This window comes from Peromyscus eremicus, chromosome 9 (genome assembly GCF_949786415.1).
Source record: "Peromyscus eremicus chromosome 9, PerEre_H2_v1, whole genome shotgun sequence".
Taxonomy (NCBI): Eukaryota; Metazoa; Chordata; class Mammalia; order Rodentia; family Cricetidae; genus Peromyscus; species Peromyscus eremicus.
The window spans coordinates 64,619,153-64,632,104 of record NC_081425.1 but is presented as its reverse complement, the minus strand read 5'-3'; the positions used below and the strand labels follow the sequence as shown (position 1 = coordinate 64,632,104).

The 12,952-nt window shown below is 43.2% G+C and overlaps 1 protein-coding gene across 3 annotated transcripts in view; it reads left to right on the top strand.

Annotated features, from left to right (window-relative positions):
- Positions 1-12,952, top strand: part of Ift88 (intraflagellar transport 88) — a 107,048-nt gene that overhangs the window by 59,067 nt on the left and 35,029 nt on the right. For all 3 annotated transcript variants that reach the window (XM_059273570.1, XM_059273569.1, XM_059273568.1), the window contains exons 21-22: positions 4,203-4,255; positions 6,794-6,859. In XM_059273570.1, coding sequence (XP_059129553.1) covers positions 4,203-4,255; positions 6,794-6,859 — 119 coding nt within the window. The remainder of the gene's footprint in view (positions 1-4,202; positions 4,256-6,793; positions 6,860-12,952) is intronic.

Genomic DNA, 12,952 nt, shown 5'->3' with positions numbered 1-12,952 from the left:
CTTGAGAGCTGAGGCAGGAGATTTTCTACAAGTTCAAAGCCAACCTCTTTACAGTGTGAAAACTTGTTTCAAAAAATGAAAGAAAGAAAAGGAATGAAGGGGGGCTGGAGAGATGGATCAGAGGTTAAGAGCAGTGACTGCTCTTCCAGAGGTCCTGAGTTCAATCCCCAGCACCCACATGGTGGCTTACAACCATCTATAGTGCCCTCTTCTGGCCGGCAGACATACGTGCAGGCAGAACATTGTATACATAATAAATAAATAAATCTTCAAAAAAAAAAAAAGAAAAGGAATGAAGGAAAAAGGAAAAGAAAAGAAATTCTACTCCTATTGGTCTATTGTTCAATGCAATTCTATTGTTGAGCAGTTTTGGAGAATGTTATTTAATATGTTCATCATGAAACACCATCTGAGGATCAGTGTATGCACTGTGGGAGCTCCAGGAGAGGAAGAGAACGGAGCAGAGAAACTGCTGAAACTCACTATGGCCAGCATTTCCCACAGTTGAGGAAGGTTGTGGATCTGTGAGTCTTCAGAGCTCAGTGAACTCCAAGTGGGAAAAACCCAAGGGATCCCATGAGACACTTTAGCCACACTGTTGAGAAAGTCTTTAGAGCATCAAAAGGAAGTGTCCTCACATACAGGGGTGCTGGATAAGATTAAGCAGAGTCCTCAGCAGAAACCTTGAAGTCCAGAAGACAGTAGATATAAAGTCCTGAAATCTCTGCTCATGAAGATGCCAAAATCTCTGAGCAATATATGCACAACATTGAAATATAATAAAAGAACTTAGTAAAATTGCAGGATGTAAAATCACATAAAACCTTTTTGTATTTCTGTAGACTTGCAATAAACAACCCAAAAAGGATAATATGAAATTAGTAAAAAATAGTATCATTTATAACAGCATTAAGCTGGGCGGTGGTGGCACACGCCTTTAATCCCAGCACTCGGGAGGCAGAGGCAGGTGGATCCCTGTGAGTTCGAGGCCAGCCTGGGCTACCGAGTTTGTTCCAGGAAAGGTGCAAAACTACCCAGAGAAACCCTGTCTCGAAAAATAAATATATATATATATATATATATATATATATATATATATATATATATAACAGCATTAAAAAGAATAAGGTAATGAAGAATTCATTTAATTGTATTAGCTAAAAAAAAAGCATACACTTAAAGCCATGACTCACTCCTGAAAGAGATTAAGTACATAAACAAATGGAAAGACCAAGTACATGGATTAAAAGACTAGGGTTGTTAGTAGTACCAAGCAGAGTGACCTTAAGGTCAAGGCTCTCCCTATCAAAATCTCCCATCGTATTTTTTAGAGACATAGAAAATCTACCTAATAATCATATAGAATCTCTACCCCAAAAGGAATGAAGTTGGAAAATTCAGAACTCCTATTTTCGGAATGTGCTTGCATACAACCATAATCAAAATAGTGTAGTACTAAAAGGGGCTAGAAAGACAATGGAAGAATAGCCACCAGGACCCCAGAGTAACCCTTCTCATACATGGAAGTTGATTTCCTACAAAGGTAGCAAAACCATTCAATGGAGGAAGGACAGTCTTCAACTAAAAATGTTTGACAAACTAGATATTTACATGGCAGAAAAATAAACTTTGAAACCAACCAATGGTACACACCAGTAATCCCAGTTACTCTGTAGCTAAGGCAGGAAGATTGAGAGTTCAAGGACAATCTGGGCTACAAATCAGTCCTCCATCTCAAAAACAACAACCACAGAAAATTGAACCCTTAGTTTACCCCATATACAAAAATTCACTTCAAGTGGATTAAAGACCCAAAGAAATGTAAGACTAAAGACTATAAAACACTCACAAGAGAGGGCTGGAGAGATGGCTTAGTAGTTAAGAGCACTGGCTGCTCTTCCAGAGAAACCAAGTTCAATTCCCTGCACCCACATGGCATCTCACAACTGTCTGTACCTCCTGTTCCAGGGGATCCTACACCCTCACACAGACATATATGCAGGCAAAATACCAATGTACATAAAATAAAAAATAAAAAAAACTCATAAAAACCCTCGGTGGAAGTTGTTCATGCCATTGAATGTGGCGAAAACTCTTAGAAATGACACCAGAACACAGAAATAGACAATTAGACTTCATCAAGTTTTCAGTCTTCTGCTTAACACAGAAGAGTACAGAAGGAAGCCTCAGAGTAGGTCATTACTGAAAATATATAAAGAGCCACTGCAACTCGACAGTAACAAAAATGAGTGAAGATTTTGAGCACGTATTTTTTTTTTAAGGATTTATTTATTATGTACACAGAAGTGGGCACCAGATCTCATTACAGATGGTTGTGAGCCACCATGTGGTTGCTGGGAATTGAACTCAGTACCTCTGGAAGAGCAGTCGGTGCTCTTAACCGCTGAGCCATCTCTCCAGCCCCCTTGAGCACATATTTTTTTGAAGACGGTGTAGACTGTTGATAAACACATGCAGAGATGCTTGGCCACATCCGGCATTGAGGAGTGTGAGTCGCACACATGCACACATGGGCAGCAGAATTGGACTTCGTGAGTTACTTGAAAGAAGAAGATAGGAACTAGGAGTGGGATTGTTGAAGGGGTGCCCTGGGACAGTGGAGGGGGAAACTGGGGGTCAGTATCATCATATTTCATGGTATACATGTATGAAATTCTCAAAGAATAAAACAATAGTCTTACTATGTTGCCCTGGCTGTCCTCAAACTCAATATGTAGACCAGGCTGGCCTCAAAATCAGAGATCTGCCAGCCTCTGCCTCCCTAGTGTTGGGATTAAAGATGTATGCCACCATGCCTGGCTCAAAGAATAAATTTTTAAAAATAATTTTTTTAGGCTGGGCTAAAAAACAAAAATAAATTAAAAAGGCAGAGTATAACTTGGGGGTTGGATAACCAAGTGTTGAGGAGGATGTGGAAAAACAGGAGCTTTTGCACATTGCTAGTGAGAAGATACAATGTTGCCTTGTGTGCATGGTTTGCAATTCATCATCAAAAAGGGACACTTAGAGTCACCGTAGGACCCAGCAGCGCTGCTCCTAGACAGGCGTGGAAAGGAGTGAAAGTGGGTCGTATCCTGTCCCTTCAGCTAACAGCCTGGGAAGTCGGGTAGTGGTCACGTGTGAAGAGGAGGGTGAGAGTAGGTATTCAGAGACAAAAGTAACAACACTGTGGTAGTGTAGTGCTGAGAGTGTGGTGCCAGGAGCTGGTATACAACAGTAGACTGCAGGTTGTGTAGGATGGCAGAGGCTGGGCTGGGCCTTCTCACAGAGGGAGAGTGAGAGTGGGAGTGCATGTGACCTGGAGTCTAGCTGTGGAGCCATGCTCCTGCCTGGATTTGCTGAAGCTGAGGCTTCAACAAGGCCTGTGGAAGAGGACTGGAGAGGCAGACAGGGACTGGACGTTGGGTAAACTGGGTTAGGACCCTGAGTGTAACATGTGGGTAGAGTAGGTGACTGGTTTCCAGGGGGAAAGTAATACAGTTAACTATGTATTTTATTTAGATTGCAGCGGGTAGGTGTATGGCAGTGGGCTTAAAATTAAGAACTGGACACATAGCAGTGCTGAGATTGAAGCCCAGATGTGTCCAGCCCCAGAGCTGGTAGGCTTGCCATCGAACTAGCTTAGAGTTGGAAGGCCGTCTGGAAGCCCCTGGGCAAGAAGCACACGGGAGATTTGAGGCCAGGGGAGCATTAAACAGTTCCTAGGCTGTTCCTGACTCAGATCTGGAGGTGGGGGTGGAGACAGGATTTCCCACTGTGACCCAGCCCAGCCCAGAACTCACTACATAGCCAAGGGTGGCTTCAAAATCAGCAATCCTTCTGCCTCAGCCTCCTGTGCCTGCTGAGAATACAAGCATGCCACCGGGCCTGTCTTGGGTGTTTGCAGGGTTAGTCTCTAGAGGTCTTGGTTGTGATTATTACTGTAGAAAAGAATGGGATTTCTTGTTAAAGGTGAGGGGCGTAAATAGAGTCCTCTTTCCCTCTCTTTTGATTAAAGCCTGCTTGTTCTAACACAAGATCAAATATTTTTATGTTCTAAATTTGTGAGCCTGTATATTACTAATAAAGGTTAAATAAACAAAAGGTCTGAGGTCTTAAAAGGAAATAGAGGTAGAAAGCTTAATGAATCCATTTCACTGTCTCATTATTTTTGTTTCGTCTCTAATTTCTTTCTTTTCTAGACCCACACAAGTGAAATGGCAGCTGATGGTAGCTAGCTGTTTTAGAAGAAGCGGTAAATGTTTTGACTTTATTCATTTTTATTTAGGTAGTTATGCATATAAATGTGCTCCAGTTGAGTGTTTATTAAACATTAGCTTTCTAAATAACTACACATAATTGAAGCATATCATCTAAAAAACATAATAATTACTACATACAGAAAAGGTCATGCTTACCAAGCAGGGGTGTTTTGTTTTTGTTTGAGGCAAGGGCAGGGGCTTAGCACTGGCTTTGAATTTAAGAGCAAACACTCCACTGCTGAGTACACCCTAGCCTGCAAGATATTCCAGTAATTCTCCTAAAAACGGGTTGTTTCTCAAAGTTGACACGAAATCATTGCCTGTTAACCACAAAATATTCTTTTTATATTAGTTTCTATTTCCATATTTTGCCCGAGTGATTCTTAATTCAAAACTGTGACACTGGGAACCGTATTATTTACAACAAAGGTTACTAGGTACAGAGATGTGTACTTCTGTCCTAAGGAGTGCCTGCAGCTTCAATGCTGGAGAGTCACCTAGGAGGTCAGTGTTAACAAGTTTATAAACCCTCCTTAGACCATAAAATGCCCAGAAAAGACAGTCCTGACCCCACAGGAAGCACAAGCTGAGGTGGTCTGTGTTCACCTGCTTGAATGGGAGGTTTCCTGATAGCTGTCAGTGTCTTCAGAATGGCTGGGACATACATACAAACTTAGTTTGGTCCTAAAGTACTGGAGAGCTCACTCTTTACCACTACCGTGGCCCTGTCAAATGGACAGTTTGACTGAGAGGTGCACCTTCATTTGCACAGACCAAGAGTCACACCCCAAGCTCTGAATGGATCTAAACATTAGCCACTGAATTATTTCTGCTGAGAAGTGAAAACTAAATTTCAACCATTTCCTTCCACTCTAACCTTTTTTCAATTTTGTTTATTCATTTAGTTTTTTTTTTTTTTTTTTTTTGCGATGGCTAAGGTTTATTGGGTCTTTTTTTTTTTTTTTTTTTTTTTTTAATTTTTATTTTGCAATACAATTCAGTTCTACATATCAGCCACAGATTCCCTTGTTCTCCCCCCTCCCGCCCCCCTCACCTTCCCCCCAGCCCGCCCCCCATTCCAATCTCCTCCAGGGCAAAGCCTTCCCCACAGACTGAGATCAACCTGGTGGACTCAGTCCAGGTAGGTCCAGTCCCCTCCTCCCATGCTGAGCCAAGGGACCCTGCATAGGCCCCAGGTTTCAAACAGCCAACTCATGCAATGAGCACAGGACCCGGTCCCACTGCCTGGATGCCTCCCAAACAGATCAGGCCAATCAACTGTCTCACCCACTCAGAGGGCCTGATCCAGTTGGTGACCCCTCAGCCATTGGTTCATATTTCATGTGTTTCCGTTTGTTTGGCTATTTGTCTCTGTGCTTTATCCGACCTTGGTCTCAACAATTCTCTCTCATATAAACCCTCCTCATTCTCGCTAATTGGACTCCCAGAGATCCACCTGGGGCCTAGTCATGGATCTCTGCCTCCAGATCCATCAGTAGTTGGATGAGGTTTCTAGCACGACAATTAGGGTGTTTGGCCATCCCATCACCAGAGTAGGTCAGTTCGGATTGTCTCTCGACCATTGCCAGCAAGGAATGCTCAACCACACCACAAGAGCACTTGTTCAGCTATGTTCATATCAGCGTTGTTTGTAATAGCCAGAACATGGAAACAACCTAGATGCCCTTCAACTGAAGAATGGATAAACAAAATGTGGTACATATACACAATGGAATACTACTCAGCAGAGAAAAACAATGACATCATGAGGTTTGCAGACAAATGGATGGATCTAGAAAAAATCATCCTGAGTGAGGTATCCCAGACTCAGAAAGACAAACATGGTATGTACTCACTCATAACAGGATACTAGATGTGGAACAAGGATGACTGGACTGCTACTCACATCACCAGGCAGGCTACCTGGAAAACAGGACCCCAAGAAAGACACAGGGATCGCCCAACGACAGAGAAATGGAATGAGATCTACATGAACAGCCTGGACATGAGTGGGGGTAGTGAAGGGCGAGGGTCGAGGGAAAGAGAGCTTGGGTGAGTGGGAGATCCCAGCTGGATCAAAAACAGAGAGGGAGAACAAGGAATAGGAGACCATGGTAAATGAAGACCACATGAGAATAGGAAGAAACAAAGTGCTAGAGAGGCCCACAGAAATCCACAAAGATACCCCCACATCATTTAGTTTTTGTTTTGATTTTGAAGCCCAGTCTTACTGTGTGGCCTGAAACTCTCTGTGTAGTCGGGCTGGTCTCTACTCGACAGTGGTCCCTTCCTCTGCTTCCAGAGTGCTGAGGGCACTGGCATGAAACACCACACCTACATTATATATATATTTTCCTCCCAGAAATTAAGAATAATACATATTTGCTTGTGCAAACATGAATGTTTTCTACTAAACCATTAAAGTATGCCAATGCTTTGGATTAGAATCAAAATTTTTATTAAATTTAGTAAGATTTCTATAACTTTATATAGCTAGCTATTATTACATTTTCCTCTCTCTTTACTTACAGGTAACTACCAAAAGGCATTAGATACTTACAAAGAGATCCACAGGAAATTTCCAGAGAATGTTGAATGTAAGTGACCTTGTATTTTATAACTTTAAAGGCAAAGACACCACATTCTGTGTTCTAATAGATAGTTAAATTTGCTGCAGTAATAGTATGCATAAATGAAGCCTCAATTGTGGTACATAGCTTTAAAAGTTTTTATGCAAGCCGGGCAGTGGTGGCACATGGCTTTAATCCCAGCACTTGGGAGGCAGAGCCAGGCAGATCTCTGTGAGTTCGAGGCCAGCCTGGTCTACAGAACGAGATCCAGGACAGGCACCAAAACAACACAGAGAAACCCTGTCTTGAAAAACCAAAAACAAATAAATAAATAAATAAATACGTTTTTATGCAATAATAAAATTTCACTCCGTAAGTATGCATTTTTATAGAACTTAGTTGTTGATAGGTTTAAGTATAATACCACATTTTACTTATAATTAAACAAATCTGCATCTCAAGCTTTTATGAAAAAGTTTAAGAACAAATTTTGGGAAAAGCAGCTGTAGCACTGTTAGTAGAATACTTGCCTGACATGAACAAAGTCCTGCTTTGGTCCCCACACCAACTAGATCCAGATGTGGCCCAGTGCTGTGGAGGTGAAGGCAGGAGGGTTAGAGGTTAAGCCCAGAGTTAAGGTTATCCTCATATGAACAGTGATGTTTTATAGGACAGGTGTTTGTAGGATTTGTATTGGAGTGTGTGTATATGTAATGTGTGGGTAGGGACACGTGTGCCCCAATGTGCCTGTGTAGACCAGAGGACAACTTTGTGGGGTAGATTCTCTTGTCCACTTTTACATGGGTTTTGGAGATTGAATTTAAGTTACAAGGTTTGCATGGAAACTGCCTTTACCTGATGAACCATCTTGCCAACCCAAGAGAAGCACTTTTTAACTCTTTTTTTTTTTTAAAGGTTTTGTTTTGTTTTATTTTCTCAAGACAGTGTTTCTCTGTGTAGGCCTAGCTGTCCTGGAACTCCACTTGTAGACCAGGCTGGCCTCAAACTCAGAGATCTGCCTGCCTCTGCCTCCTGAGTGCTGGGATTAAAGACATGTACCACTGGCCTGGGTAGGGGAGACATTTCTCCCCATTGACACCTGAGGCAGGTGGGAGAGCTGTCTGTCCGCATTCCTCATATGTCATGTGACAGCATGGGGTAGGGCAAGATAGGTGTGGGAGAACCAACCCTGAGGACAGGAAAGCAGGAGGAAGGGCCCCGCCCCTTGCTCATGGCTACAAGAGGTGAACTAGCCAGGGCAGTGTTGGTGGTGAGGGCAAAGGAGAGCAGGTGGGCTGACCAACTACCCAGGCCCAGAACCAGGGTTAAGTATTGGCCCACCCCAACTTCCACCCCACCTGTGATCTGGGGGAGCACAGACGGGGAGGGGGGGTTCTGCGGGCCCAGGGCTACAGGATCTCTACGACACAGGGCAGCAACAGGATGTCCAGGAGAGTCCCAATGAGGGCTCAGTGTCAGTAGTGTAGCAGAGACCTGGGGCCTGCAACAAACCAATGATTCTTTGCGACGAACGCCTGCATGTAAAGATGTGTGGATAAAGGGGTTTGCTGCGAGACTCACTGTGTCACACTGCAGCTTCCACGACGAGATTTTCCCTTTCTTCCTTTTTTTCCTTTTTTATCTTGAATTTTATTTTGTTTTATTGGAGGGGAGGTTGTAGGGGCAGAGGGCAGATTCGAGGAGACGGGAGATGGGTGGCATTGGGATGCATGATGTGAAAGACAAAAAGACCAGCTTGTTTTTAAGATTCTTTTAATGTTTATGTGTGTGTGCCTGTGTGAATTCATATGCACCACATGTGTGTAGGGGACTACAAAGGCCAGAGGGTGTCAGGTTCCCTGAAACTGGAGTCACAGTAGTTGGGAGCTGCCTGATGTAGGTACTAGGAATTAAACCCATGTCCTCGGCAAGAGCAGCAAGTGATTTTAACCACTGAGCCATTTCATTAGTCCTGGGAGAAGCATTTTTAACTGTCCATTTTAGTGTATAATGTATTCAGGTTGAAAAAAAAGATACTTTTACTATTTTTGAAAACAAAACATGAATAATATTGCAGGTAATTTTTTTAGTGGGACTTTAATGTGTTTGTGTGTGTGTGGTTACTGTGTACAGAGACATACATATGTGTGCTAGAGGTCAATATCCAGTGTCTTCCTCAGTTACTCTCCACCTTATTTTTTGAGGTAGGGACTCTCACTGTCCTGGAGCTTGCCAGTTTGGCTAGACTGGTTTACCATTGAGCTCCAGAGACCCGCCTGTCCCCGTCTTCCCAGCACTGAGAGAGACTGAAGCTCTGTGCCACCGTGCCTAGTGTTCCAGTGTGTGTTCCAGGGACACAAACTCAGACCTTAGTGTCTGCGCAGTGAGCGCTTTACTGACTGATGGTCTCCCACCCCGAGTTTTAAAATGCTGTCTTGAGATGGTACTTGCTTGTACGTTGTGAGGTGAGCTTTGCAGAAGCACCCGTGTACTGCCTCTCTTGTTGCACTGTGGATTTGAAGCCTTTCATAGTGATAAGGAAAAGTATTACAGCAGGAACCGTAAAATCTGCTCTGAGAAAAACAGAAAATAGCCACCTTCATTCACTGCATATTGCCACTAACCTGTCAATTTTGTCCTTGTAGTCAAAGAGGAAAGTCAGCTGGGTGGTGGTGCTTACACCTTTAATCCTAGCACTCAGGAGGCAGAGACAGGTGGATCTCTGAGTTCGAGGTCAGCCTGTACTACACAGCAAGTTCCAGGACAGCCAGGGCTACACAGAGAAACCCTGTCTCAAAAAAACAAAAAGAAAAGAGAAAAGTCAAAGTCAGTTTAGAATTTTCACCATTTTTGTTAACAAACAAAAAGCAATTGCTTGAGAAGAAATCTCCTCATTCATGGTGAGGATAGTCATTGAGAGGTGTGGGAGGTGTTGAGAACAGCGCGGCAGCGAAGAGAACGTCTTTGAAAAGTCTTTTTCATTTTGTTCTTAAAAACAATAACCACGTGACACATTACAGTAAAAACACATCTCTCCTGAGCCCAGGTTCTGATGATGCAGCCTGATCCAAGGAGTAGGTAGAGTCTCGGCCTGGCTCCTGGAGTTGCTGTGGAGGGCTGAGAAGTCCAGGACCGAGAAGCAGGCCCATTGCCTCACAGCCACAGTACAGACACCAGTGAGGAACGGTCTACAGGGCGTCACTTGTAGCTCTTCCTTCAGAGGCTGTTTAGGTTCCCAGTAGACCCAGGCGTCTATTTTCTCTGTTTCTTTTTAAAAAGAAACTTTCTGTGTGGTTCTTAGTTTCAGTCACATTAGAGACCATTCAGGAGCCAGAGGTCCAGGGATGATGATGTATGTAAGTGGAAGCTGCCTGCCTGCACCTGGGGTTATGTGATTGAGGGGTCCCTGCAGATATCAGACAGGAAAGCAAACCTCGAGAAAGAGACAAGAAGAAAAACCTGGTGCAGATTGACTTCATCAACCTGGATCAGAGACTTCTGGGAGTCTAATGCCAGGCTATTCATTGTCAGCATATTTAAAACAGTACAGTTTGGAAAAATCTTTTCAGACAGCAATCAGTCCAATTCCTGGTGTATAATAAAGCTTAAGGTGTGACTCCATAACAGTCTAGGGGAAAGAAGAGTGTAGATAATCATTCTGGGAAATTTGGGTGAAGTCTGTCTCTATAGGAAAAGGTGGGTGAGGTCTGCCACACCCACTTTCTTTCTCTACAGGTACAAAGAGGTCACCGGTTGTTAACAAAATCCACCCCCAGCCTTCTGGGCAGGAAAACAGGACCACTGAGAAGAGAACCCGTTGTGTCTCCCATTCCTAGTTTCCCTGCTGGTCTGTGGGTGCAGGACCTTTGGGCCCCCAGTAGTTGATCCTAGAATATGTGGGCCAATCAGCAGGTTTGTAAGCAGCATCCTCAGCCTCCACCTATTAGATGTTAATGGCACTCCCTCCCACCCCCACCCCTGCCCCATTTGCTGAAACCTGAAGTCTCCAGGCTTGGCAAAATGTCCCTTAAAGGGTAAAATTGCTTCCTAATGAAAACCACTGGAGTAGCCACAATGCCTTGGTGCAGGGCCAGCAAGGCCACATTTTTTTCCTTTATAGAGTGTTTTAAGGGTTACCCTAAAAAGTAAATGAATGATTGTGTACACTGTAAGGAATATCTAAGATGACTTGGGCCTATATAATTTTCAAAACAAGTGTAATCAATTCACTATAATAACTGGAGCTGTAGTGGGGAAATTTGTGGAATGTTATCTGAAGCAGGATCATTTTCTGGTGAACCCATCAAGATTCTGTGGGAACGGCATGCATGTGGTGGAGAGACATTTATGCAGGCAAAACATCCATACGCACCAGAAAACTTAAGTTTAAAAATTGGCCCATTTTACACACTTACAGAGGATATTCTACATTTCATAGAACAGCTGCCAAAGTGGTTTAGGGTTTGTTTATCTAAGTAGGGTCTCATGTAGCCCATGTGAGGTGAGAACCTATGTTTCTCAGGTTGGCCTTGGAACTAGTCATTTTTATCTTCTATAAATTGCCACTAAGCTGCTCTTCTGAGGGAAGGCAAAAGAGAGAAACAATGGTCTATTACTCCCAGAGCATAAACTCCCTTTTCATTGTGGATTACTAAGATAAATGTGTACATAGAAGACTTATATAGTAATTATGACACTTCAAATTATTTTAGGACTGCTAAAATTTTCAGTGTTTTACTGATCAGAAACTAGCTATTTTTGTATACATTTTTATGAATGATGACTATATCCCAGACACTATTCAACACTGAATGTAGCATAACCCAAATCCTTGGTGTTGTGGATCTGATATCCTACAAGGAAGAGAAAGTTAGTAACAAGTGCAGCGCGTATCAGTAGTAGCAAGTTTGATGTTGAGAGCGTGGAGGGACTGGGGCCTTAGGCCACCGGTGCTGGGCCTTTGAGGTGGCATTTAAACAGGTACCTGGAAGAATCGAGGAAAACAGTGATGAAGACATGGAGCATTGTCAGTCAGGCACAGTGACCATGTGATGTGAGACCTGGAGGGCAGGGGGCCAAGAAGTCCTGCAGCTCAGACTCAGGACCTTGGAGCAAGACTTCACAGGGCGCTTCACAGAGATGAGGCTGAGCCACTGAAGGATTTTAAGCAAAGAATAAGATTTGACACACATTTTCAGAACACTACCAGAATAAGGTATACTCACACTTCTGTAACTGCAGTCCACCAGCAACATGGCTCTGTAGGTAAAGCACTTGCCACACAAGCCTGTCAAAATGAGTTCAATGCTCAGAATCCACAGAAAGGTGGAAGGAGAGAGCCAGCATGGCGCGTGAGCACACGCACAGACACACACACCCCAATAAGTATTTCTAAAAGCTCACCGTTCTCTGGAAAGTAACAGAGACAGGCAAAGGACTTGTAACAGTAACAGTGCCAGCATGGACTTGAGTGATAGGAGTAGAAATGGTGACGGTGATTCTGAATACATTTGGAGTGCATTAATGACAGTCTATGTGAGTTTGGATATGAAATAGATTGAAGTGGATCCATCCAGAAGGATTGAGCACTCACTGCTCTCTAAGATATGGGAAACTGGAAAGAAAAGTAGAGAAGAGGATCCAACTTGCTTGTGATGTCTTCCTCTGGGTATCTAAGAGGCTGTGTTCATTGTGCACAGAAAAGTTGGGGATCACTAACATATAAATTTATCTCAATGCATGTTTGTTTTCTTCTGTTAGAATATGTATTACAAATAATTTTTAATCAGGTGTTTGTTAGCTTAATGCTAATTGCTCATTCCTAACACATTTGCAGAACTTTTATCAACTGTTTCCTGTGTGCTGGAAGATACAACAGTGTTTATTTCTGAGACTCTAGTAATCAGTCTACTGATACAGTATAGTAAGTGATACTGCTTTAAATGTTCAAAGTGCTGTGAAAGGAGAGAGCTCTGAACTGCCGGGAATGACACTGGTTGTGGCCCACGAGGGAGGCAGCACAGCTCTACCAGGCAGGGAAGGCAAAACCAGGTATCCAGGCAGTAGAGCAGCATCCAAAAGAACAGGAATGCAGGGACACACTCTATTTCAAATAGAACT